General features: G+C 46.7%; 4 protein-coding genes and 1 pseudogene across 4 annotated transcripts; 2 read left to right on the plus strand and 3 right to left on the minus strand.

Moving 5' to 3' along the window:
* Nucleotides 1-421: 421 nt before the first annotated feature.
* LOC101782172 (WD repeat-containing protein 13) lies at nucleotides 422-4,514 on the minus strand. The gene is made up of 12 exons (XM_004970102.4): nucleotides 4,144-4,514; nucleotides 3,918-4,012; nucleotides 3,597-3,660; nucleotides 3,304-3,445; nucleotides 3,055-3,192; nucleotides 2,540-2,679; nucleotides 2,324-2,371; nucleotides 1,948-2,058; nucleotides 1,690-1,868; nucleotides 1,493-1,614; nucleotides 964-1,040; nucleotides 422-873 (listed from the first exon to the last, which is right to left on the minus strand). Exons 1-12 carry the CDS (start codon nucleotides 4,372-4,374, stop codon nucleotides 763-765), a joined length of 1,458 nt encoding a protein of 485 aa, XP_004970159.1. The 5' UTR covers nucleotides 4,375-4,514; the 3' UTR covers nucleotides 422-762.
* Nucleotides 4,515-5,775: 1,261 nt separating this feature from the next.
* Nucleotides 5,776-9,828, minus strand: LOC101781775 (purple acid phosphatase 2). Its single transcript, XM_004970098.4, has 8 exons — nucleotides 9,431-9,828; nucleotides 8,045-8,245; nucleotides 7,852-7,963; nucleotides 7,482-7,708; nucleotides 7,241-7,379; nucleotides 6,806-7,026; nucleotides 6,419-6,540; nucleotides 5,776-6,306 (listed from the first exon to the last, which is right to left on the minus strand). The coding sequence occupies exons 1-8, from the start codon at nucleotides 9,635-9,637 to the stop codon at nucleotides 6,108-6,110; spliced, it is 1,428 nt and encodes a 475-aa protein (XP_004970155.1). The 5' UTR covers nucleotides 9,638-9,828; the 3' UTR covers nucleotides 5,776-6,107.
* Nucleotides 9,829-11,935: 2,107 nt separating this feature from the next.
* LOC101783794 lies at nucleotides 11,936-14,288 on the plus strand (annotated as a pseudogene).
* A 1,155-nt stretch (nucleotides 14,289-15,443) lies between these two features.
* On the plus strand, nucleotides 15,444-19,111 carry LOC101784206 (protein CHUP1, chloroplastic). Its single transcript, XM_004970105.4, has 7 exons — nucleotides 15,444-15,801; nucleotides 16,662-17,634; nucleotides 17,710-17,841; nucleotides 17,984-18,171; nucleotides 18,274-18,385; nucleotides 18,508-18,642; nucleotides 18,732-19,111. The coding sequence occupies exons 2-7, from the start codon at nucleotides 16,924-16,926 to the stop codon at nucleotides 18,810-18,812; spliced, it is 1,359 nt and encodes a 452-aa protein (XP_004970162.1). The 5' UTR covers nucleotides 15,444-15,801; nucleotides 16,662-16,923; the 3' UTR covers nucleotides 18,813-19,111.
* A 515-nt stretch (nucleotides 19,112-19,626) lies between these two features.
* On the minus strand, nucleotides 19,627-22,318 carry LOC101784875. Its single transcript, XM_004970108.3, has 4 exons — nucleotides 21,980-22,318; nucleotides 21,767-21,877; nucleotides 20,940-21,008; nucleotides 19,627-20,066 (listed from the first exon to the last, which is right to left on the minus strand). The coding sequence occupies exons 1-4, from the start codon at nucleotides 22,229-22,231 to the stop codon at nucleotides 20,016-20,018; spliced, it is 483 nt and encodes a 160-aa protein (XP_004970165.1). The 5' UTR covers nucleotides 22,232-22,318; the 3' UTR covers nucleotides 19,627-20,015.
* Between the last annotated feature and the right edge of the window lie 2,534 nt (nucleotides 22,319-24,852).

Consider the following 24,852-nt stretch of genomic DNA (forward strand, 5'->3'; position numbering starts at 1 on the left):
CAGATCCATACGACCACGACCAGCAGTGCAAGTATGAGCATAGTGATATTGGTCATGCTACGATTCGTACACCTAGTGATTTCCATAAGATCTGAACTGCTGTCAAAACTCAAAACCAATAGGCTATTATCATGTAAAAGAACATTGTCCAGTTCCATTTACAAAACATTTTTATCTAAGGGATTTATCCGCCTGTTGTTATAGACAATTGCGGGGTGGCCTATTGTACTCGCACCATCAGAAATAAAATTGTGCCTCAGCTGCTGCAACGCACGATTGTCCAGAAGCAGATAAATGTGCTCGACTCCTCGCACCGCTGTATCCACCAGAACAAGCCTGACGCTCATTTTTTAGAACGGAGTGAAAATCCTGTGAACCTTAAACTATAGTCAACTAGTAGATCCAACTCATGAGTTTTGGATTGGAGTTTGGACAGTAAGTATGCTGCATGCACTGCACATGTGAACAAGTTTAAACATGTTTGGGTGACAATCGTGAATGATACAAAAGTACAGTCCTAAAACAAATGATACAGGATATACCGTGCGAAATGCTTTACACTCTACGGGGAGACCTATACTTCTGTATTACAATCAAGACCGGTCGATCTTCACTGACTAGCCTTGCATGGTAATGTTACAAACAATGCGATGGGCGTACAATGTACATAAAAAAAGGAAAACAATGCCTTCGATTCAATCATGCAGCAGAATCAACAGTTTGCTGCATAAAAGCATCCTCCGTGACATGGAACCGCTCTCTCTAATTATTTTTCGCCCGCTTCCATACAATAACTGTACCATCTGAATCAGAGGAGGCAAGCAAATTCTCCCCATGGCTCCAGGCAACTCCAATTACTGGAGAACCATGTCCCTTCAGGAGTACAAACGGTCTCGTTGGTGCCTCAATGATGGAAAAATAAAAGCTTAACATGTTGGCAAATATATTAAGCATGGCACATACCTGCAGTTTATTCACACACGAGTTCTTTGGTCGTGCCAAATCATAGAAGTAAACATTTGCATCTTCGCTACCAGTAACTTCATGTTCAGAAGAAAATGTGTCAGTAACAATCTTTTCAAAACCACAAGAGGAGATACTTTTATTACTTAAAAGATAAACATCATGTTTCTCTGCAATTTTCAATCTTCAATCTGACATTCTAAAAAAATGACTAACATTTGTTCCAGAAAACTTATAATCAAGTGTGATGAGTGATTGTCTTAGCGCTGAACTACAAACAAGGTTGTAAGCCCCGTTACAACGGCATTGTAATTGGACTTGGACCCTATTTTTATTTCTTAATATAAACGACAAGCAATTCTCCTGCGATTCAGTAAAAAAAAAAAGGAAAGTGTGGCAGCACTCTAGTGCTAGCGGCAGGAAGAATACAGACATACTCCTAAGACACTGGGTCACCAACAGCTTTAAGGTTTAGGTAACCAGCAGGGAATAGCTACAAACATTAGAGCAAGTTTTGATTCCCACTCACCTATGAACTCTCCTTTCTCAAGAGAAAGAAGCGGACAGAAGGAAGCACGAATAGTCTGCACCCGCGAGGCCAGTTTTAAAGAGCATATGAGAGTCAAGTATCCCTTAGCATCTGTTGCGATGCTGAAATGTGAATAACACAAATGGTTATATAAAGTAAAGTCTTCCACATAATGGAACGATATGAAGTTAACACACCTGAAGAAAGATAGGTTTCCATCTTGAGCGCAAGAAAGAAGTACAGGGCAACGTGCTACCAGAGAAAAGGTGCGATACTGGATGGTTGAAATAGGAGATTTGCTCCTACTGCTCTTGTTCTTGTGAGTTCTAGATAGTGACCCTGTATGTGAGTTCACACTAACAGTATATATGTAACCCTGCGCGTTTCAAGCACCATTTCAAAAATATGAACACCATATATCATCTCAATAGCTGACTAGTTCAATTATTGGATACCTGTGCATCACCAGCGAAAATAAGCTGCCCAGTGTGATCAATATCCAAAGCTGTAACCGCATCATCAAAGTTAAGTTTGCTGATTACTCTCCCAGTGCTAAAATTTATTGCCTAGTTTACAAAGATAAATGGATCATAAGGTGGGTAAAAATAACTGGAATGCAAGAGAAAACCGCTGATAATTATACAACTTTACATGATATTAGCTAAGTAATTATACAGTAGGGCACATCATCTATAGCGAAAAATATGGAAGAGGAAGAACATATATTTTGTTTTCCGCTGCTATTAGAGGACCAAGCAACACGGCCTATCGAAAAGCAAATAACAGAATATAAATTGTTGAACTTAGGGAGCAAAAGGTGAAGATGTTTACATTGATTTCCTTGTTTGCATTGCCAACTAGAAGCAAATTATTGTTTACCTGCAACAAAGAGGTCGAGAACATGGTAAAACATAATGTGATACAGCAGATAACTCATGGTGATTCCCACACAAAGAACTATTAGCAGCAGAGATATAGGGAGATAGCACCAGTGAAATAAGTACAAGGGATAGAAACAATTATGCATTGCGCTAAGTTAGGACTTACAGGATGAAAGCAAATGCAGAGCTGGGAAGAAACTCCATATACAACCCTAATGCATGTGCCTTTAGAGATTTCCCATACTCGCACAGTTTTATCCAGGGAGCATGAAGCTATGTACTGGTTATTAGAGGAAAAATCAAAATCTGTAATGTGGTCAGAATTTGAAAATCACGAGACACAAGATACATAATGAAGGAATAGATACGAAACTGAAGTTTGAATTTATCATGTGTAATCCATTTCACGTTGATATAGTAGATATTTTCATCTGTTATACCTTTCCTAGTTATGGCATAATCCAAAATTCAGTTAGTATATGTATACTTCTGCATACCAATTTATATGCTCAGGAATATAGGTATTATTAATAGTGTGAAATCAGCATTCACTGAACTAGCGATTTTCTGAAATGGGATGGGAAATATTTGTGCATGTGAAGCCTTTGTTAACTTTCACTGTGGTAACTAAAGGTAAATACAAGAGAATAGCTATACTAGAACAATTATGTGTAATCTAACCTGTGATATTTTTAGAGTGTCCTATCAATTTTTGAAGAACAGATGGTGGCTCAGAAACCTGGCAGACTGTCAGACTGCCATCTGCCGCACCATACGCAAGCAGATCAGAACTTGCCCGGCCAAATTTCAATACCGTAACTGCCAAGAGCAAAAACAGTCCTAAATGAGAACTCTACCCAATCAATCAGACAAGAACATCTGGTGATCACTGAAAGAAGAGAAATGCATAGCATGGCCATAAGAAATAACCTGAGGTTTTGCAGCTGTCAAAAATGCAATGCATTCCAACAAATGAGTATGCGGGCTCAGCGAATCTGACATGGCGCTCCGTATCACTTTGCTTTGAGCTGATACTTACAGTGCGGCTTAGCCCACTGTTAGTTCTCAAGTCCTGCATGAAACATGTTATATCAGGATTCAAAGCAGCATGTGTAGCCATGTCTTGCGTGAAGCTATGCACAACAATCTCTTGGTGTAGGTTCTAACAATATGAAACTTGAAGTATGAGGAAAAACAGAGAGAAAATGTTAGATGGCACGAACCCGGATAGAGCCCCAGCTGTCTGCCTCGGAGAGTGCAGGGCCAGGAGAAGGAGCCCACCTTCCACTGCTCAATTGCAAAATAACCACGTTGTTAGATTCCACCGAATTAACTTTCATATCATGCATCATGTTCAAATGATTATGCTTGAGAGGAAAATACCACTTCTAGTGAACAAGAATGGCCACAAGCTAACAAAGGAAATTAGAGCACGCCTCAGGAGGCAGGAGCACAGCAACATTGTTCTCATTTTGTTAGGTACAGGCAGCGGCAGGGCAGGGCAGGTAACTAGACACCGAAAAAGAAAATTAAGGCGCACCAACCTGCTGCTGGGCGTGCTGTGGGCGCTGCCGCCATCGATGCGGCGGAGGAGGAAGTTGCGGTAGGCGACGTAGCCCTTGCCGTTGCACCGCCAGTCCTGCGCGCATCAACCAGCACGCCCGGAGCACCAATGAATTCGGTTCATCCATTCCTCATAGCTAAATGCGGTGCCAACGAGGGGATCTAAGCGCGGGGGGGAGCAGAGAGGAGGAGGGGACGCCTACGTACCATGCGGTGCTGGAGGGCGGAGGGCGGCTTGCGGCGGAGGAGCAGGCGGCGGAGGGCGGCGTAGTCGGCGTCGGGGCGGGAGGAGGAGGGCGTCGGGGGCTGGAGGACGCAGCTGAGGAAGTCCGGGTCCGTCGGCATGGAGGGGGCGGCGGGGCGCTCCGGGGAGGAGGTGGCGATGCCGCAGGAGGCGGAAGCGGAGGCGGAAGCGGAGGCGGAGTCCGCGGCGGCCATCGCCTCCGTCTCGCCGGCCGCGCGGCGTGTCGTTCGCGCGCGCCCCGGGGAGAGAGATCGGAGACGAGTCGGGGCGGGGCCTTGGATCTCGAGCACTCGGGCCGGGCGTCGTACGGGCGGTGAGCTGGCAAAAAGTGGGTTGTTTATTTCTACACCTGCCACTGATACCCTCTCCTTAAACCGACGAAACGGGAAGGTATGGATAGAAAATTATATATTTATTGAAAAATTAATTGGATATGTGTATATATAAGTATAAAATTAATTATCTATTGAATATAAACGGGATTAAGGAGGATAGAGAGTGGATAATAATTATAGGGATAACCTTCCCGGTGTCAGGCTTGCTTGTGGTGGTGCGCACGCCGGAGTTGGTCTGAACTCCGATGGTGCCACGCTGCATCGCAACTTTGCAGGCGCATGCTGTATCAGCAATTCAGTGGCGTGCCATACATTGATGATCAATTCAGCAACCTGAACGGCTGGACCGTATCACTTGGTGTTGATTGGCTCTAGCTCATGGTCAACTCTGTATGTATGTGGATCCAAGGTTAAGGGGGTGTTTGGATACGAGGTGTTAAACTTTAACGGTGTCACATCGAATGTTCGGATGCTAATTAGGAGAACTAAATATGAGCTAATTATAAAACTAATTGCAGAACCCTATGCTAATTCACGAGACGAATCTATTAAGCCTAATTAATCCATCATTAGCAAATGGTTACTGCAGCATCACATTGTCAAATCATGTACTAATTAGGCTTAATAGATTCGTCTCGCGAATTACACTCCATCTGTGCAATTAGTTTTGTAATTAACCTATGTTTAATACTCCTAATTAGCATTCAAACATCCGATGTGACGGGTGTTAAACTTTAATACTGGTGAGCCAAACGGGCCCTAAGTAGCACAACTCCCAACTTTTTGTGTTAGCAAAAGCAGTACCAGTACGGTGCTTTCATCTTTATCAGACTGTTCTCCAATCTGCAAAGGCGAGAGACCGGCAGTGCAATATTATTTACAGACGACGCACTATGTAGCAGTCTGTACCCGACCAGCGCCATGCGCGCGCGGCTACGCGTCTTCGTGTTCGCGTTGCATCGGCCCCCGAGGGGCCAGACGCGCCGCGTGCTACGGGCGTGCGGATGCCGGACGAGAGTCGAGAACGGTGGGTGATGCAGGATTACTCCGCGCGCGGAACGGCAACGGCTCGAGCCTCCCGCGTAAAAGAGCCACGCGATTCTGCAGCACGACCCAGGTGCCCGGCATATCCAAGCGGGCAAGCGGCAGGGTGCGCGCTCCAGGGCTGCTTGCCGGCATGGACATCGGCCGGATCTCTGGTGAAAGAGAACTCGCTGCTCGCCTAACGCCGCGAATCCTCAGATTGAGGCTGCATTGCAATGCTGCGAAACCAGTGTCTCATTGTTGAGTATCCCAATACGAGTACACGCAGCTCGGCAGTTCGCATGTCCACAATCCACATTCCAACATTGTCTTCACATATACTGCGATCGGCAGCGCATGCTGCCGCAGGTGAAATTTTCTTATGTACACAATCAGAGTAGAGCCACTCCGGTTCACGTTTCACACATTCTTTCTTCTTCCAACGGAGCACGAGCAGCGAACGATGAGAGCTTACTATAGAGCGACCGTGTGTTCGAGGCGATGCTTACTGATCGTGAGGAACCAAGGGCGAAGACGCAGCTGCAGGCCTGCAGCCTTCGCCTCCTCACTCACTGGGAGGCGTCGGCGGAGTCGTCCGTCGGCTGCCAGTACCGGTTGGTGAACCACATGGCGTCGGCGGCCACCGCGCTGCCGTCCTGGTTGCGGTGCCAGGTGTAGTACGCGTGCGTCCGGTTCTTGATGTCCAGGATGGCGTGCCCGAAGCTCGCCTCCCTGAAGGCCGAGTACCTCGGCTGCGGCTCCGACATGCTGCAAATTTTCGCAAGCAGAGCCAACGCATTGTTCGGTCAGGAAACGAGGGAATATATCGTAAACCATCTTCTCAAAGCTCAGAAACTAGAAATGGTGCAGCGTCGCTTACTTGGTGGCGAGTCCTTCCTGGTTCCCTCCATCGCCAATAGTGATGTAGACTGGCGCCGATTGATCAGGAACTGGAGTGCACAGGCCATTCACAACGTTGTATGCCACATTTGATACTCTGTGCTGCAATCAGAGAACATTATTCCACGTAAGAATTCAGAAACTCAGGACTGTGGTATTTTCTAAGCAGAGTACTGAAACCATGCCATGCCCATGGAACTGAAAACAGCTTTTACTGGATACAGATAAGCTCATAACTTTGTAGCAGAGTACAAAATGAAAAAAGCAGATTCATGTGATTAGCATAGTTTTCTAGAACAGCTAGAAATGAGTACTCTGAGAGAGAGTTATATTTCCAGAAAAAAGAATTTTGAGGGTAGCTGCTTACTGTCCGCTCATAGGCGTGCACATGTCCTGCAAACACAAGATCAACTTTGTACTTGACGAACCACGGCTCATACATCACCCTCATGCTTTCACCTTCCATGTAGTGATAGTTGTAGCTATTGTACCATGGAGCGTGCATGAGAACGATCAACCAGGGTGTTTCACTCCTGTTGACCTTGGGAAACTCAGCTTCAAGCCACTTGTACTGTGGAGTGTATTTTCCTGGAAAAGGAGAAATTGAAATTAAAGATAAATAGCCCTAATTTTATTGTAGCTACTAGCAAATTGCACACATGTGCATATTGGCACAATCACCCAAATGAAGCATATGGCGGAATCATTTTTACATCTACTCACCACCATAGTGTAACTTTTAATTGCGGTTCGGTAATTTGCAACAAAGAACTAAAACATCATCAGTGGAACATACACGTACCATATGATGAATATGATGCCAAGACAATAATGTAAGCAGAGGCCCTCTTGATGGAATACCAGTAAGGTGCCGTGCTACCAGAAGCTTTGTAAGGTGTGGGGTACCTGTTGCTGTATGGCTTGAATGGCTTTGTTTCACCCTGCAAATGCACAGCTGAATGAACTTCTGAATGGACATAGCATAGGTCGTGAAGTCTCTCGTTTTTAAATTGTTAAAAGCATCCAGTGAACAGACTACTTACAAGTTCAGGAGCAAAATCTATCTCATGATTTCCAGCTGTCCAGATCCATGGCTGGTAAGCGACGTTCCTCTCTACAAATCTTGCCCACGTATCCCACCTCACATTATCATGATATGGGTAGTTATCTGCATATGACAGGTCTCCGACAAATAGCACTGCCTGCGCTTTTGAATTGGACTCGTAATGAGCAAGCGTAACATTTGAGTCAAAGCTCTGGCCCAGATCACCTGCATAAATTTGAAATAGTTTCAGCGACATCAATCATTCTGATATGGAGGATTTGAGTTCTGACATCAAACTAGCAGATATGCGTAGACTGTGCTTAGTGAGATGATCGATAAGGCTATAGCCTCTGAATATTGGGAAGTACCTACGAGACCAAATGTATATGGAACATCTGGGCCGCTTTTTGGAGGGGTAATGAACCAAAACTTCCTCACTGTTTGCCCAATTCCAACAGCATAGTAATACTTTGTGTCAAACTGCAACAAAGATAAGTATCTGGGTTTCCATATAAGGGGGAAAAGGCAAATATCTGATTAAAATTTCGATGAGTTGGTTACCTCCAACTTTTTGATTGTGCAATGATGAATGTATCCTGAGGTATAGTTGTAGAACGTATACTGAGTATTCTTTCCATTTGCAGTATAGTTGAGGTTGTCCTCTGAAGTCCCGTAGACCACAGTACTCGAGCCAGGCTCACTTGTTGTTACCCATGAGATTATCATGGCTGTGCCATCGTGGTTGCCTTGTGTGATGTGAACCTTCCAGAGCACAAAATCAATCAGCGTCAGAGTGGAGATACCCCACTGACTGTATGTGAGCACAACAGCATAGCACAAAAGGAATGAACATCAATCTCATGGAAAAAGGCATCATAATATTTAATTCTATGGAGTGTGAAATAAGATTAAGAACAAAAAAAAGTGAGAACAAAGATGCCCATGAAAGGCACCCTACAGTCCATAAGAAACAGTCAAACACAGATATATGATGGACGACCATTACAAGAGTTGCTGATAACTTTAAGAACGACTAAAACAAAACAAATTAGCGAAAAGGCTGTAACGGAAGTAGTATTTGTAACTCAAGAGCACTGAGCTCGAATCTCTAATTTGTGGCCTGGAATTACCGGATTCAGTAAGAGTGGAAAGTAGCTTGAAAAGCGTAAAATGTATATAAAAAGGACTGAAAACAAAAGGTCTGCAACCGATCCTTTACAATCATGGGATGCACTGTAAATCTATAACTTTGTATTCGTGATAGCCAAGTAGGCCAGTCAAAATGTGTCAAAAACATAGAAAAGGCCAACCAAACGCTAACAGACAAATTGGCATCTTATCTTTAGTCCCACATATTTATTTTCTGTTGACAGAATAAGAAAAATTACGGAATTAGAAGGAAGATAAAAGAAGGATAGAAGTTAGCCTTTGTAAAATGCACAAGTAAGAAGATAAGAAAACAGAAGTTGATCATTATCTGTTTATAGAAATTCAGCAACAAGTAAAAGTAATCAACTGCACGTGTACCGGAAATTAATTTTCTCGCCTCACCCTAGCTACATCACAAGGCTGAACATGTAAAATATAATGCCGCCGGACTAGCAACAATGAGGAATTAGAAGCATATCAAATGCAGTCGGTCGGAGTTAACGACACCCGCGGAATATAATCAACCACACTGTGACAAAACAAAGTGCAGATTCCTGGAAGAATCAAGGATGCTGCAGACAGGAAACATGGCACTCCGGTGTCAAGAGTCCAGACTCCGGTGACTGGCCAGCATGAAAACCGTGCGCTACAGGGCGCCAGCAGCATCCCAGAACGACGGATACGAATCATGCAGCGGGAGGGGCCGCGGAATTGTAAAAGTAAAAGCACCCGTGATGACCGTACCGTAGCACACGGCCACACGGGTGACGGGATCATCCTATCCTGCGGTGTCCGTACCTGCTCGGGCGCATTTTGGCCGGGCGGGGGGCGGAAGACGTCGGCGTCGAGCGGCATGTCGATGGCGGAGCCGAGGTGGCGGCGGTACTCGCTGGTCAGGCCGGCTCGAGCGGCGGCCACAAGCAGCAGCAACGGCAGGAGGAGGGCGGCCCAGGCGGGCGCCGCGGCGGCGCCGACCCGGCCCACGCCGTCGCCGTGCCGTCCCATTCCCGGCAGCGGCGGGAGGGCCTCCTCCGCAGTTGCGTGCTCTGCTCCTTGGCCTGGCGGCGCGGCTTCCTGGAGGCTGGACTGGAATGGGATGAGAGAACGGGAATGGGATCGCGTGTCCGATCGCGCGCTCGGAGAGGGTCAAAGCGTGCGGGGGAGACGGAGCGATGGAGAGGAGGAATGGAATATGCTGATCCGAGGTGCCAAGAAATAATTTGGAGAGGGGAGAGTGGTCCGTGGTTTGAACACGCATGCAGGGAGGAGAGGGAGTTAAGAGGTGAGAGTGATGTTTGATAGAGTTATTTGATATTTCAAGGAAGGGAGGGGTGCCAAATCTCTAGGGATTGGAGATTGTGAAGGAATTTTTTCCCTGCGTATTAAATTTTGCGATTTGATTTGGGAATGCGATACATGCATAAGCAATCTTCTTTCTTTTATAAACATTTTGATGGTGATATTTTTTTTTTAGAAAATGGAGGCATCTCCGGTTTCGGAAAAAATGTCCTGCGCGCCGGATGTTGTTTGCCTGGTTGACATATGGGCGTCATACCCTACCACAGGAGGCTCAAATCCACAATCCCTATACGAGATGACGCCGATAATCCATAGGTTAGGCTACATAAGTTGTCACGCAGTTTCTACGCGTAATAGAAAAGAGGTCTCACTCCCTTCCCCCTCTCTCGTACTAGTTCAGACGCTGCACATTTCAAAGTTGGGGGTGGAAACCTACTTTAGTTTCAAGGTTTCAACCTATGTGTACACCGCAGCTGTCCAAGTCCATCCAACCTATGTGTTGTAGGGTGTGTCATATGTAGTCATGCGTGCCCTTTTTGTTCGGTCCATGCCGGCGTGCACACAACCCGCCAAGTTACACCCAACACGATTGTCTCCAGCATCTCACCATCATCCGCCGCACTGCCGTTCTGCGAGAGGATTTTGGCATTGCTAGGACACTCGCTCGACGACTAGGGGGTGTTTGGATAGCAGGGGCTAAAGTTTAGCCCTGTCACATCGGATGTTCGGATGCTAATTAGGAGAACTAAACATGAGCCAATTATAAAACAAATAGCAGAACCCCTAGGCTAAATCGCGAGACGAATCTATTAAGCCTAATTAATCCATCATTAGCAAATGGTTACTGTAGCACCACATTGTCAAATCATGGACTAATTAGGCTTAATAGATTCGTCTCGCGATTTAGCCTAGGGGTTTTGCTATTAGTTTTATAATGAGCTCATGTTTAGTTCTCCTAATTAGCATCCGAACATCCGATGTGACAGGAACTAAAATTTAACCCATACCTCCTAAACACCCCTTAGATCGATAGCAGCATAGCACTAGCAATGGTAGCATAGCGTGGGGCAATCGGCGTGCTCCCTCGTTCAACCGCTCTTGTCCGTTTCCGAGTAGTGGGGTCGTGTCGTGACCACCGCCCGGCGCCAGGCACAGTGCCGCACTGCCGCATTCTGACCGGCGGCGCTGGCGCGATGCTGCATTTCAGCATTCAGTATTTTGACGAAGGCTGCCGCACCGCTGATTTCCGTCTGCACGGTTCGATTAGTTCCCGGCTGCTGTTCATCACAGCTGTTTTCCTTTTTCTTTTTTTTTTGATCGGTGTTCATCGCAACTGTTGCTAGAATGGGAAAGTCTAAAAATGGAAATGTAATCCAGGAAGTCACCTCGAGTTTGTTGATTTCCTCAACATAAGAAGAGTGTTTTGTTGCGAAAGCCCACCGGGTAATTTGGCCCGATTCTATTCTCCCATGTTTTTTTTGCGCGTCAACGAGGCCTCAGAAATGAACACCATTAGCAGCCCAATGCGTAGCAGGCCCATGGAGCCCACGCACCAACGCCGCACGGGGAGACTCGTTCCCCCTGGCGCCCCAGCGAGCGAGGCGGCCGCCGCGCCGGCGCCGTTGCCTGGCTAACGTGCTCCGGCCGCGCCACTCCCTGTCCTCTCGCACCTGAACGGCTGAACGGGCAGTGCTGAGTGCTGACCGCCACGCTGTTACGTGATGCTGTCCCTTGTTCTATTGTACGCAGCTCCGTAGCTGACATTTCTAGTTAGTTTTCCCCTCCTTTCCTTCTTTTTCCCCCCCTCTTTTGCTGCTTGATCGATTTCTTGCTTGCAACCTCAACCGGTCTCTTCTTGTTTTCGTTGCATCCGCAAGAGTCAGGGATTGACGCTTGACGGGAACGACCGGAACCATACCGGTACGGAACGAAAGTCTCGACGGTGCCATTCCTGACGGAACGGAGCGAAAGTAAAAGAGAGCACCTCTCGTCCTCTCCGCCATCCCTCGGTCCCTCGGGCTGTGCAAAAGACGCACGCGGCACGCGGGCACACAGTGACACAGACGGCGCACTCCCACTGACTGACTGAGACACAGTCCCACTCCACCCCTCCCTGCCTCCCGCAGAGAAGGACCATCTCGTGGCCGAGCTTGCTCTAGCACTCGCGGCGGCGGCGGCGAGCAGAAGGAGAAGAAGAGGGCATTTCTTGCTGGGGCTGGCGGTATGGCCAGGGCGTCGATGGCGGCGCTGCTCTTTCTCCACATCCTCCTTTCTCCCTTCGCAGAGGAGACGACGGCTGCTGCTGCAGGTAACCCCTCTTTGTTTCTGAAGATTTCAATGCCTGCTTCCACCACCTGTCTGCAACGGAATTGTGTAACTGGATCGACCGTGCAGCTAGCTAGGTTGTAGGCTAATTGATTATCTGCTCCAATTTCTCCGCGCGCGGATCTTAATTATTCAGTCCACGTAATACTTGTTTCGTGTTGCTATTACTACACTTACCATCCAGGCATTTTAACTACTTGTCTGGTGTCTGTTGCGCACGAATCTTAATTGGTTACAGGCACAGGCATTTTATTCGGTGGTATTTATTTTGCTGGGGAGATTCCTCTGTTTCCCTTTCATGATAGTGCCATCTTGTTTTGGGAATGTGTAGTGTACTTCTTGTTCTAGGTTTGAGGTCGCTCGTTTTCCTGTTTAAACCTTCTTTTTCTTTTGCGAGAGGACGGTCTCTGTAATTCAGTAATTGTACCTGTATTTCTGGGCAATACTTGCAATACACGTTCAGAAAAAGAAAAGAAAAGAAATGGGCGAACATCCCATCTCTTCCTGTATTTCTGGGCTGAGCTATTTCTGGATTGATGATATCCATGAGTGATACTTGGTTGACTGAACTCCATGAGTGATTCTTGGCTGACTGAATTCAACTCAAGTGCAATCGTTGCGTTGTGCAGGTAAACCAAACATTGTCCATGATGACCTGAATCCGGTCCAGGTGACCAACCCCATCACAACGGTCCCCTCCACGAACCCAACGCCCACGATTATCACCGTGCCTTCCACAAATCCTACCATCACCATCCCTTCCTTGAACCCTCTGCCCACACCTATCACCGACAACCCTCCTTCCACAGCGCCGCCGGTTCCAGTCATATATCCACTGCCAACGCCTTCGACCACCTCCCCACCGACTGTGCCGGTCACCAATCCCACTGTAACCACGCCGTCCACTTTCCCTCCATCGGCACCATTCACCAACCTAAACCCGACACCGCCTCCTGCTCAAATAATCACAGCTCCAGCTGTGTCCGGCCAGCAATTCTGGTGCGTGGTCAAGGCTGCTGGCTCAAGCGAAGCTGCACTCCAGAATGCACTGGACTACGCATGCGGCATTGGGAAAGCAGATTGCTCGGCGATTCAGCCATCAGGGAGCTGCTACTATCCAAATACTCTCCAGGCCCATGCCTCCTATGCTTTCAACTCCTATTACCAGAGGAATCCTGCACCTTCAAGCTGTGACTTTGGGGGGACGGCAATGCTCGTCACTGCTAATCCAAGTAGGAATAACTTCCTCTTCTCTTGGTTCCAGCTAAATCATATTGGAGTACTCCTTTTTTCTATTTAGTGTTCTCAATGATTTTATTGCTATCTCTTCATTGTAGGCTCAGGGAGCTGTGTCTTTCCATCCTTATCAAGGTGAAATTTGAATAGCTGCATTGTGATAGCATGGAACCTTTGCATGTGTCTGTGGCAACGATGCATTGATATGTGAATATTATGTTCTATCTTTGCAGCTCTACTGTTGGATACAATCCTGCCACCACTACCACTCCATTGCCATCATCATCTGGTTCCGATTCTGGATCACCAGTGCTGAATGCTAGCGGGACAGGCTTTTCAGAACCATCCGAGTTTGGCCCGGACATCCCAGGAGCAGTTGACACGGGCGATGCTTGGAGGTCAATCAAGCCGCTCCACTGGTTATGGGCAGCCCTGGTCTGGATTCTGCATTTTGTGCGCACATAGAAGGAATGGTTTGGAAACATGAAGTAGCAGCTAGAGAGCTAGAAAGGTAGAGAATCAGGCGGTCAGGCCTTAGCCTGACTAAGTTTGTGGATGTATGAAGTATGTTGATTGATAATTAGGGCATTTGTATGGTACTCCGGTTAGTAGTAGGAACTGGGAACTAAGTAATCCTTATGGATGCTCATGCAGTCACCCTGACTGTTCACTCAGTAGAGTAGATGTAGCTGCTGCTAGTTGTAATGCAAGTACTGTTTTGCCTCCAATTGATCTAAAAAACCTCCTATGGGCGACTGAGCTGAGCAACTAATGAATGCATGGTCGTTTTGTTTTAGCTGCTGGTCTGCGTGTACAGCGTAGCCTGTACAGATAAAAAGGGAAGGGAAATCTCAATAAACGGACTCCATGGTGATTGATTTTGGGGTGCTCTGTTGCTGTAATTGGGTTGGTTGGTTCCAACTGATTCTAGGAGGCTACGAGGACTGGTGGAGGCATGGAGCAGGCTTGGCTGGTAGAGGGAAGTGAGTAAGGTATCTTCATCTTTATTCTAAAGCCTGCTTAAAGAGTTCTTTTTGTGCGTTCCTAATTGTGTTGATATGCACTTGTGCTAGTTAATTTCTCGAGGCTAGCAGCTGTCGAGACAGAATTTCTACATGTGTTCAAACTTTAATCGAAAAGCCTTCATCACCAAATACCACTCCCTCCTTATTTTTCTCCATCTTTGTTTACTTGCTCCACTAACAATACCTACATGTACCCACCTAACTACCTAGCTGTCTATGCAACTCTAAAAGAAAAGGGATGTGGTACGCCCTGAAATTCCTATGCACTTTCTTCCACTCATATATGGTGTTCAGCTTTGCTTCAGATAGTGTTACATACTGTTGTCATACATTCAGAACAGCAAGATAAGGTAGCTAGTAGGTACACTAGACTCCCAACAGCATTGCATAAAGTTGAAGAGTTGCATAATCTGCAGCATGATATATAACAATACAGACGTATCCATCAGTATTTCTTTTTTTCTTTTTTCTTTTTTTTGAGATCGCTAGAGTTGAAATTGGACTTTCTATTTTTATCTATTTTTTAACAGAAGCCTAGAACATATTGGTCAATGGCCATTGCTGAAAATGTATGAGCTGATAGTGGCATCAGTTTTTTTTTTCAGTTGTCAGCATAACATGTGCCTAGGAAAGCACTAACAATTTCATGACATCAGATCAAAGCGCGTGCTGATATGTGCATAATTATTTTCTTTCCTGTGATTAGCAGGAAACCTTAGACATCACAAATGTTCAATTGAGTGCCTTTTCAGTTGAACCATCACAACATTTAGGTGATCTATCTTGGCAACTTTCATGCCCAACACTAACCACAGGCTACTCAGGTTAGCTGTACTGCTAGCTTTATTTTATATCTTTTTTTATCTAGAACAGTAATCAGTGAAGCTAGGGCATCTTTCAGAGACGTCTTACAAAGTCGGGATTCAGCTACCTGTACTGAGTACTGACAAATAAGCAACACATAATTAAGACTGCCGTGCCGTTTTCTTGCTCAAAAACTGCTCCGAATTGTTTAAGCTTTCGATGGGTTGATATATGGTTGAGCCATCAGTAGTGCTGTGAATGGAGGGATTTCTGTTGTTCCATCGAAATGCCGCACCTACTTTCCCACTGTCTCCAACAGCTAACTTTGTTGTTTGCTGCCAGCTATAAGTAGCACCAGGCAAGGCAATTCTCCACTGATTCCCATAGTTTAGAGCTGGGCTTCGCATTCCACAAAATCCAATTGCCTGCCTCCTTCTTCCCTGTTGTACAATTTTGCAGATCGAATATGAACCATCTCTTGTGAGTAACTTTTCTTCATCTTGTTCTTGTTTTTTTTTCTTTTTTCTTTTTGGCAAAAGACCAAAAGTAGTTGGTTCCTGGTTCTTGTTTCAATGATGAATTAATAGGTCTAGCAAGGGTGGTTGAGACCTGATGCAGATTTTTGTTTGGAGGATGATTTTTCAGTTCAGCGAATGGGGTTGGTCTACCATGCTTGCATGTTTCATGATTTTGCCATTGCTTAAAGTACAATTCTAACTACTCTTATGAGTTGATCGAAAGAGTTTGTTTTGTCAGTTATGAATGCAAGGGAGAGCCCCTAGCTAGCTTACTTCTTTTTTATCTTGGCAATTAATCAGAAGAGAACTAGCAATCATGTTCGGTAACCGCCTAAGTAGCAGTCATTAACTGGCTGTCCATCTTTCTGAAAGTGGTGTGTTGTCTGTGTATATATGGGTGAGATTGTCAAATTGGTGCGAATTGATTGATAATTTACTAGCATATGTAGATCAGATGTAGGATATGCATCCATCTGATCTGATCTGATTACTTGCATATGGAGTCCTAGGTACCATGAATGGATGTCCTCTGTTATAGTTACCTATCCCTCCCAATTCCATTTCACAATCTCACATAAATGCTGGGCCATGCTTTTACCAGCAAGCAAGCAAGCATTCATTTCATGACCATGGCTGCTGGACCTGAATATTCATGTTCATGTTGCTCTGTTCCCTTCGTCGGCAGCAGAGCTCTCGTGGCTTGTCTGTTGATTGCGCCCATGCTGCCTGTACATTACTGCAGATTTACACCCAATTTACCCTTTCTTATATCGCAAAATGAACAGCTTTGTTTTTTTTCCTGTTATGAATATTGACCTGCAGTGCATATAGTTGAATATCACGGTGACAGCAGCCGAGCAGTCACTCGAAACGCTCAGCGAAGTAAAATATGCTTCTCCCTCACATGGCGCATCCAGCGAGAGCTAGTCTGGCCGGTCCTTGTCAACGGCCTGTCCCGCTGCTGCTTTGTTTCTAGCTCATTGGAGGAGCTCAGCGATTTGCATTCCATCGCCAGCAGAGGTAGCGCTACTGCACTGCTGAATCTAGATCGCATCAACCAACCCAAGAATCGCCGGTAGCCAGCATGAAGCAACAGGTCGTGAGCAGCAACGGCAGCTCGCCGTCGCCGTCTCCGGCGGCCGCACGAACGCGGGCACCAAGACCGCCGCCGCCCAACGTCAGGCAACCTCCTGCCGCTCTAGGCGCGAAGGCCAGGCCAAGAACCACCACCTCCTCCACCATGGCGGCGGCAGCAGCGAGGAGGCAGCTGCCCGTGCCTGTGCCTGTGCCTGTGAGGAGGGTCATGAGCGCCAAGGACAAAGAGGAGCCCGATCACAAGAAGGAGACGGTCGAGGAGGAGGTGGTGCGCCTGCGCGGAGAGGTGGAGGCCCTGCGCAGGGAGGTGCAGCGCCTGCTCCGTCTCAACGCCGACCTGGCCCTTGTTCAGACTCAGAGAGGGCAGAGCAAGGCCATCGGCGGCAGTGATCTGCCACAGCAGCAGCAAGACAAACATGATCCTGCAACCAACAGGACACAGCCTCCCAACAAGGCTCCCGGGGGAGTCCCTGCGCGGCCGCCACCGCCGCCGCCGCCGCCGCCACCACGGCAGAAAAAGCCGCAAGGCCCTTCAGCTCCGAGCACGAGCCCGGTGAGCAAGGCGACTGCGGTGGTTGACATGTACAACTCGCTGACCAGCAACAAGAAGCCGCAGCAGCAAATAGACAGAGGCAGAAGCCATCATCACCACAGCAGCATTGTTGGGGAGCTGCAGAACCGCTCCAGGCACCTGTTAGCGGTGCGTCACCATCGTTTGGTTTTCTGAAATTGAATTCGCTCCTCAGGCAATTTACCACCATTGTCGTTTTCTTAGATCAAAGCAGATGTCGAAACAAAAGCAGAGCTCATTGAAGATCTCATCAAGAAAATCCACACTAGCACCTACACCGACGTGGAGCAAGTGCTTACCTTTGTGGACTGGCTGGATCAACAACTTTCTACTCTGGTATGTTTTTCTGAGAAAAAGCAAAGCTGCATGCCCTCGCATTTCCTTCTCCATGTAGTAATGCAATGTATGAATCCACTTTTGTTCTTCAGTGACTTATTATCGATGTAACCTATGCGCCAAATTATCCACAATTTTGCAGTCTGATGAGACAGCCGTCTTGAAGCACTTCAACTGGCCAGAGAGGAAAGCCGATGCGCTCCGGGAAGCAGCATCCGAATACCGGCATCTGAAGTGCCTTCTAACAGACATCTCTTCCTTGAACGACGACGCTGGCAGCCCTTCACCCTGCGACGCCACTCTCAGGAAGATCTCCATGTTGCTAGACAAGTACGCATGGCTACGGCAATAACAGAAGTTTTCTGCACTGATGTGCAAATGTTTCGCTAATGCTAACCAGTTCAAGATACGGTACGATCTGCTGCTTTCCAGATTGGAGAAGAGCATGAGCAGGCTGGTGAATCTGAGGAGCTCGGCGATGCCGTCCTACAAGGAGCTGAGGATCCCGACTTACTGGATGCTTGATTCAGGGGTTGCTGCAAAGGTCCTCTGTCAAGCTCTGGCTATAGTCTCCCTTTCCTTCTGTTGTGACATATGCGAATGAACTATCAGTGACAGCCCATCAGGTGGGTTGGAGACTTGGAGTAACATGTTTACGCTGTGCAGATGAGGTTGGCATCGGTGAACCTGGCGAAGATGTACACGAAGAGGGTCCTCAAGGAACTGGATGGCAGGGATACGGCTGGGAACGAGGCTGCTCTGGTCGCGCAGAGCGTGCGCTTCATCTACAGGGTCCACCAGGTTCGCCACGCTCTTCATGCATCTTTCTCAAACCCTTTGATGTCTGAGAATCATGGATGCAGTAATTTCTATATATGATGGTTTTGTAGTTTGCTGGAGGGCTCGACTGTGAAGCGATGCACGCCTTTGAAGAGCTGAGGAGGCGGGCTCGTCCGGTCTCCTCTTCTTAGCTGCATCTACCTACATGGACATGGTGGAGGTCAAGAGTCAAGCCCTCCACTCGATTACGCCTCTTTGTGTAACAATATACTCCTAAGAACATCGGCGGCCTTTGCCAGGGAGCAAAGCACCGTTGATCCTTGAAATCCAGAGCTGAAAAGGGCGGATTGGTGCGAGATTTTCCCTGGATTCATGCGCCGGTCTCGACATTTTCGTTGCGGCCCACGTCTCATCTAAGGGCTTGTACAATGGAATGTAACGGAGACGGCTATATGAGTTGGTTTAAGCACCCACAGATTTCCAATGCTAATCGTAGTTGAGGCGCTAACCTCCAGTGCTAAGCACGTTTGAAACGGGTAGCCTCCGCGAGCGTTCCCTCCTTCCACGGCCTCGGGTTGCCATGTCCTAACGCGAAATGGGCGACGGGCGTGGAACTGCAATGCTTGCGAGCAACACCAAGCACGGCTCAGTGAGTGCACCGTGCACGCTCCGGATACAGAGGTGCCAGTTGTGTGGCCAGGTCGGGACGATGTCCAGCCGAGATAGGCAACGCCATCTCTGTTAGATTTCGTTTAGCAATCGATTCCATGCTTGCCCGCGATCCGCCGCGATACCATGCGTGAACGCGACAGGAAGATTGTGTGGGCCTCCCGCAAGGGCATCCAGATCTTACACGAACATTTGGCTGGAAACTACAGGGGACTAGGGGAGCAAACAAGTTCACAAACTCCCCCCGCAGAACCAGATGCAAACAAGGAACTCCGACGATAACTCGCCACCACATGTGGCTTGCGGTTGAAAAGTGAGAACAAAATAAACAGATCTAGCAACTGAACAGATTGTGAACTGTCGTAAAGAGGATTTTTTTTAACCAGTTTCCTTGGCACCTGACGATATTCTTTTTTCCTCAGTGGATATCTTTTTTTTCCTCAGTGGATCAACGTTTGATGATCATTAAAGAAGTATTACACGCAAAGCACTTACACTGGCGGAGGCTGCGCCCGGGCTCCGTGCAGAACTACTACTCACTAATCGTTACCGTGCCCCCGATGCCATATCTCGTCCCATCAGGCGATGTGGCTCGAGATAGGCAAAAGAATGTGGTTTCTCTCGTTGGATCTTCTTCTGATTTCCTATCATTCGGGTCTTGTAACTTCAGCAAGCAGGAGGATGCAACAACAGCTGGCATTGGACGGAACTGATCTGCCATGCGCCTAATTGTTTGCCATAGATGAGTCCATAACACTGCATGACTTGTCCATGAACTGCAAAAGTGCAGAAGAGCTAAATTAGGGAAGGAATCACCAATGTAACATTGTAACTTCTTGACATAGGCAATAATAACAAGGTGAGAATCAAGATTCATTTTTCACAGGAAGACAGTAACTACCATCTGACGTTGCAACTGTCTCCTTGGGTATGAATTTGAGTAGAGCATAAGACCATATATGATCCAATTCAACATTGCAAAATTGATTAACAGAAACAGGTCTGCATATGCCCTAATAGAGGTAGAAGAACCCAAATGATACACAGCCAACTCCAAACAGTGGATGAGCTCAAGACCATGGGCCCAACAAGAGCCAACAGTTTAAGAGCCGAAGACCACATACGTAGGGCTTTTCCAACCACGATCAATACTTGACATATGAGAGTTAAATCCCAAATTTGCAAATACCATTAGAAACAAGGCTCTTGAAATGCTAGATAGAAGGACATGACCAGTTTATACATCGTGGCACTCAACAAGTTTGTTCTACTCAGGATGTTGAAAACACCAGAACACGCAAGGACGATGTATGATACCTACAATGCTTAACGTACAACTGCACAAATGCTCTGATGGAGTATCTACCTCATTGATAACTACATGTCCTACTTATCTTTCTTGGGTTATTGCAAATAAGTTGTCATGTGCCTACACATTGTGAATCCTGTAAGAGGCACAGGAAAATACTGAACAGAAGGCTCTGGGAGGACTAGAAGGTTATACGATTTAGAAGACTTAGAAGATTATAGAGTGACCTAACATATATTAGCACGAACTCAGATTTTGTAGACGGGTATTTAATAATCAAACAAATAGTGCATTTGTAGAAAGAAACAAACGTATGGAAAAGTCTGCTGCTATGTCTTACCTTTTTCATAGAATGTAACTCCCGTCCAAAAGGCTCTAGGAACTTCAAATCTATATCAAGGGGCCAAACCTGCATAAAGAAAAAAAGGTATTTAATAATGTATAACAAATTTATAGTTCATCAAATGTAAAAGGCTGGACAGGCAATGTATTCCAGTACTCAAACACCATAATATGAACTGATTTATAGAATGTATTTTGCATCTCTAATGCAGTTCACATGACCCATGTACTTGCCAATTAACACTCTGAACAACAGGGTTTTCTTACTAATTAGAACAGCACCCTTCGATAATGAAAGACGGGTTTCATAAACATGATCATGAAAGTGTGAGATGCACGATCAGCATTCAATAATCTCCCCCAGGACTAAGGTTTCTATTCTCTAAGATAGAATTAGAATAACTACAGTACACTATGAAGAATTGCGAAGCTGTACCAAGTATCAACCGTTATCAGTTACAAGGAAGGTAGTTTCCCACAACCAAATAAACTGACACATGACTCCATGAATGCTTTATATTATGCGTTTCTTTCTCGTTATATGTACTATGACGAAAACAACAAAAATCGACCACACCACCTGTCCAATAGCAAGCGAGGTTGCAAGGCATGTCAGTTGATGATCAGATCAATGACAACTGACGATGAAATCAACGATCTACCACAAGCCCAGAAGGTCAGGGCTTCCAAGCAGGGCACGTAATTGAGCGAAATCAGCCGCGAGTACCATCACGAAACAGCCTTAAGACCATCGAATAACTAATATCTACACCGATCACATATGAATCACGGTGGAATTTCTAACATACTAGGAGCAAGATGTACCTTGAGGCCCATGAGCCTTAGTGGCGCCTGCTGCCCGGGTACGATGCACTCTGGCCCGGCTGCCTCAGCGAACGCCTCCATGGCCAGCCCCTCCCCGATCGGATCCGGATGCTGCGGAGAAACCAACCAGCCTCCAGAATTAGCCTCCCCACCACCAAACTTTAACCCAAACCAAACCGCAATCAAGCCAGGCGACGACGGGTGCGCACGTACCTTCATGACGGCGAGGGCGTAGGCGGCGGAGTCGTCCTGCGCAGCGACGCGGAGGACGGGCGCGTGGTGGATGCGCGGGACGGGCCGGATCCCCTGGCCCCCCGCAGCGGTGGCGCGCCAGGGCGCGTCGTCGCCCGCGAGGAGCGGCCGCTTGGAGCCGGCGTGGGGGGACACGGACGAGGCCGCGGGGGCGGTGGTGGCCGCCGGGAGGGCGGCCGGTGAGGAGGTGGTGGTGGTGGTGAGGGACGCCATCGGATAAGGCGGAGGGCCGAGAGGGAAGCGTTCCGCTTGCGTGTTGGGCTCGCTCGCGCTGTGGTGAGGCGAGAGGCGAGAGACGGGAGCGGGTGGGGGGAGGGATCTTTTATTAACCGCGGGCGGGGGAGGTGGGGTTGAGTCGGTCGGTCCGAGCCAGCCGACGCGGTGCGTGTGTGGTTCGGCTTCGAGGAAGGGACGGGGACGCCGGGTGGTGGTTGGCTGGTTGCGCTGATGGGTCAATGACGGGTGGGGCAGGGGCCTTGTAGTTGTAGGGATCGATGGATTATTAGACAGGTACGTATTGTTTTCGCAGGAAGAGTTCGAGTTTGATTGGATGTTCGGCAAGCAAAGAGAGGATGATCTCTCAAGGTTCTCCAAATTGATAAAAAATGGTCGGAGATCGATGCTGCTTAAGTTATCCTAAATTGTACCTTACATATCCTCCTGATAATGTGAACACGATGTTTTTAACATGTTTCTCACTTTTAGTTAAACTTTAAAAGATAATCGCAAATACGCTCACATACATGAACTAAGCGTGCAAGTGGTAAGGTTCCTTGTGGTAGAGCCTGCCCACCAGAATCCTTGATTCGGCACTGTTACTTGCATTTTGCTAGATTTATTCAAAGGTATGCAGATGGACTTGCCCTCCGCGCTCGCCCATGATGTGTAATCTTTCTCGTATGTACGTGATCATTCGTCATCCTAACAGGCTGGTGCTCGTGCGCCATCGCTCCGGAGTCTTCATGGTCTACATTTTCGGGCGCGTCTTGCACCACACGCCCGAGTTCAAGCGATCGTGCCCGCGTACGAGGGGCTTGACGACCTAGCGTCAGTCGGTGGGCACTTTCCACGTCGACAACAGGCGTGCCCCTCTCGCGCGCCGCCCTCCCGGGGTTCTGCTTATGCGTGCCGGGGCGAAGCGTCGGAACCGTGCCCGCCGAGCTATGTAGGAGTTTACCGGCTACGACATTCGTGTCCATGCTAGTGTGGTTGTGCCCGCGCTTCTCCGTTGTCGATGCCAAGCATAGTCTAGATGGCTTGATTACTCCCATGGTTATTCCTCCCATTGTGTGAGCACCCAGCGTTTTAGTCTGCGTGACAATGTTCCAGCTGTTTACTTGCGCGTGATATAGCTGTTTGGCATGTACTCCCTCCGTCCCGCAAAGAGTATCTCTTTAGTTTGTCAAACCATCTTATGTTTGACCAAGTTTATATAAAAATATATCAATACTTTTGATGTCTAGCGAGTTTCATTAGATTCGTTATGAAATATATTTTCATAGCATACATATTTAGCGTTATAAATATTGATATTCTTCATTGTAAACTTAATCAAACTTACAACAGTTTGACTTATAACAAACTTAAATGGGCACTCTTTGCGGGACAGAGGGAGTACATGTCCACCTGTGACTTTTTCCAATGTCCAAAGTCTAATCTAATGTCTAAACATCGGACTAAGGGGGTGTTTGTTTCTTTAGCACCTCCTAAAATTCCTATCACATCAAATGTTTAGATACTAATTAGGAGTATTAAACATAAGCTAATTACAAAACCAATTGCATAGATGGAGACTAATTTGCGAGACGAATCTATTAAACCTAATTAGTCCATGATTTGACAATGTGATGCTACAGTAAACATGTGCTAATGATGAATTAATTAGGCTTAATAGATTCGTCTCGTGAATTAGCCTTCATCTGTGTAATTAGTTTTATAATTAGCTCATGTTTAGTCCTCCTAATTAGTCTCCGAATATTTGATGTGACATAAATTTTAGTCAAGACTAAAGATCCAAACACCCCCTAATTATTGATTCACTAAATAACTGGTTCACCGGTTCCACCTAGTATATAAGATCTGCCGTCCAACCGGTTCGCAGTGGTCCAATTGCACCAGCTAGCATCACCGGCTCATGGTTTTTACGGTTTAAATGGTGAACTATTCTGTTTTCTAGGTTCCCAATGCTGCAATTTTTTTATGCATGGATAAAAAGTTCGATGCGCTAGGAAATTCAGAGACGAAAGAGGACTTTCCCAAAGTTGACGCCCATGAATCTTAATGTTGAAGCAAATTGCACGTTCAAAGTCAATCTTCTCAGGGAAATGGTTTGGACTTTGGAGCTGCATCTGCATCACATGCTGTACAAGCATAACGAGAGCATTAACTAGACTAGGAGGGTCCTTCCGTCTCAAGTCTTCAGTATTTTAACACTGTCTAGGTAATGTATACTCTCACTCTACGTGTTTTTTTCTTTTTGAGAAAAATCGTGCACCAATAAAAGCCTCGATCGTACCGTCTTATATGCCATTCCGTTTGAAAATTTACCATGGTATTAGCTTTCACATATACGATTGAAACCTCAAGTAGGTTATGAAAGTATCGATCTTATGTGACACACTGTGAGTCCGTGACGGTGTCATGCCCACGTGTCAGTAATCGAACCATCATTTCCTTCATGTGGCACTTGGTCGGACATGAATGTACTCATGCAGTCATGTTGCTCCTAATATTAATACTTCTCAGTTTGTTCTATCTCAAAATATCTTAAGTTTATTGAGACTTATATAAAAATGTTAAACAACCTTTTTTCTGAAAAAAATACATAAAGAAGT

This window comes from Setaria italica, chromosome V (assembly GCF_000263155.2).
Source record: "Setaria italica strain Yugu1 chromosome V, Setaria_italica_v2.0, whole genome shotgun sequence".
NCBI classification, from domain to species: domain Eukaryota; kingdom Viridiplantae; phylum Streptophyta; class Magnoliopsida; order Poales; family Poaceae; genus Setaria; species Setaria italica.

Excerpts from the sequence above, each read along its gene's own strand:
- LOC101782172 (XM_004970102.4), bottom strand. The coding sequence starts at position 4,374 with ATGGCCGCCGCGGACTCCGCCTCCGCTTCCGCCTCCGCTTCCGCCTCC. Across the intron at positions 3,193-3,303 it reads TGACAGCTGCAAAACCTCAG|TTACGGTATTGAAATTTGGC; the intron begins GTTATTTCTTAT and ends TGCTCTTGGCAG. Across the intron at positions 2,680-3,054 it reads ACACTCTAAAAATATCACAG|ATTTTGATTTTTCCTCTAAT; the intron begins GTTAGATTACAC and ends ACCACATTACAG.
- LOC101781775 (XM_004970098.4), bottom strand. The coding sequence starts at position 9,637 with ATGGGACGGCACGGCGACGGCGTGGGCCGGGTCGGCGCCGCCGCGGCG. Across the intron at positions 8,246-9,430 it reads GCCAAAATGCGCCCGAGCAG|GTTCACATCACACAAGGCAA; the intron begins GTACGGACACCG and ends GTGCTCTGGAAG. Across the intron at positions 6,541-6,805 it reads TGCACGCCTATGAGCGGACA|CACAGAGTATCAAATGTGGC; the intron begins GTAAGCAGCTAC and ends CTCTGATTGCAG.
- LOC101784206 (XM_004970105.4), top strand. The coding sequence starts at position 16,924 with ATGAAGCAACAGGTCGTGAGCAGCAACGGCAGCTCGCCGTCGCCGTCT. Across the intron at positions 17,842-17,983 it reads ATCAACAACTTTCTACTCTG|TCTGATGAGACAGCCGTCTT; the intron begins GTATGTTTTTCT and ends ACAATTTTGCAG. Across the intron at positions 18,172-18,273 it reads ATCTCCATGTTGCTAGACAA|ATTGGAGAAGAGCATGAGCA; the intron begins GTACGCATGGCT and ends GCTGCTTTCCAG.
- LOC101784875 (XM_004970108.3), bottom strand. The coding sequence starts at position 22,231 with ATGGCGTCCCTCACCACCACCACCACCTCCTCACCGGCCGCCCTCCCG. Across the intron at positions 21,009-21,766 it reads TAAGGCTCATGGGCCTCAAG|GTTTGGCCCCTTGATATAGA; the intron begins GTACATCTTGCT and ends TTCTTTATGCAG. Across the intron at positions 20,067-20,939 it reads AGTTACATTCTATGAAAAAG|TTCATGGACAAGTCATGCAG; the intron begins GTAAGACATAGC and ends GCACTTTTGCAG.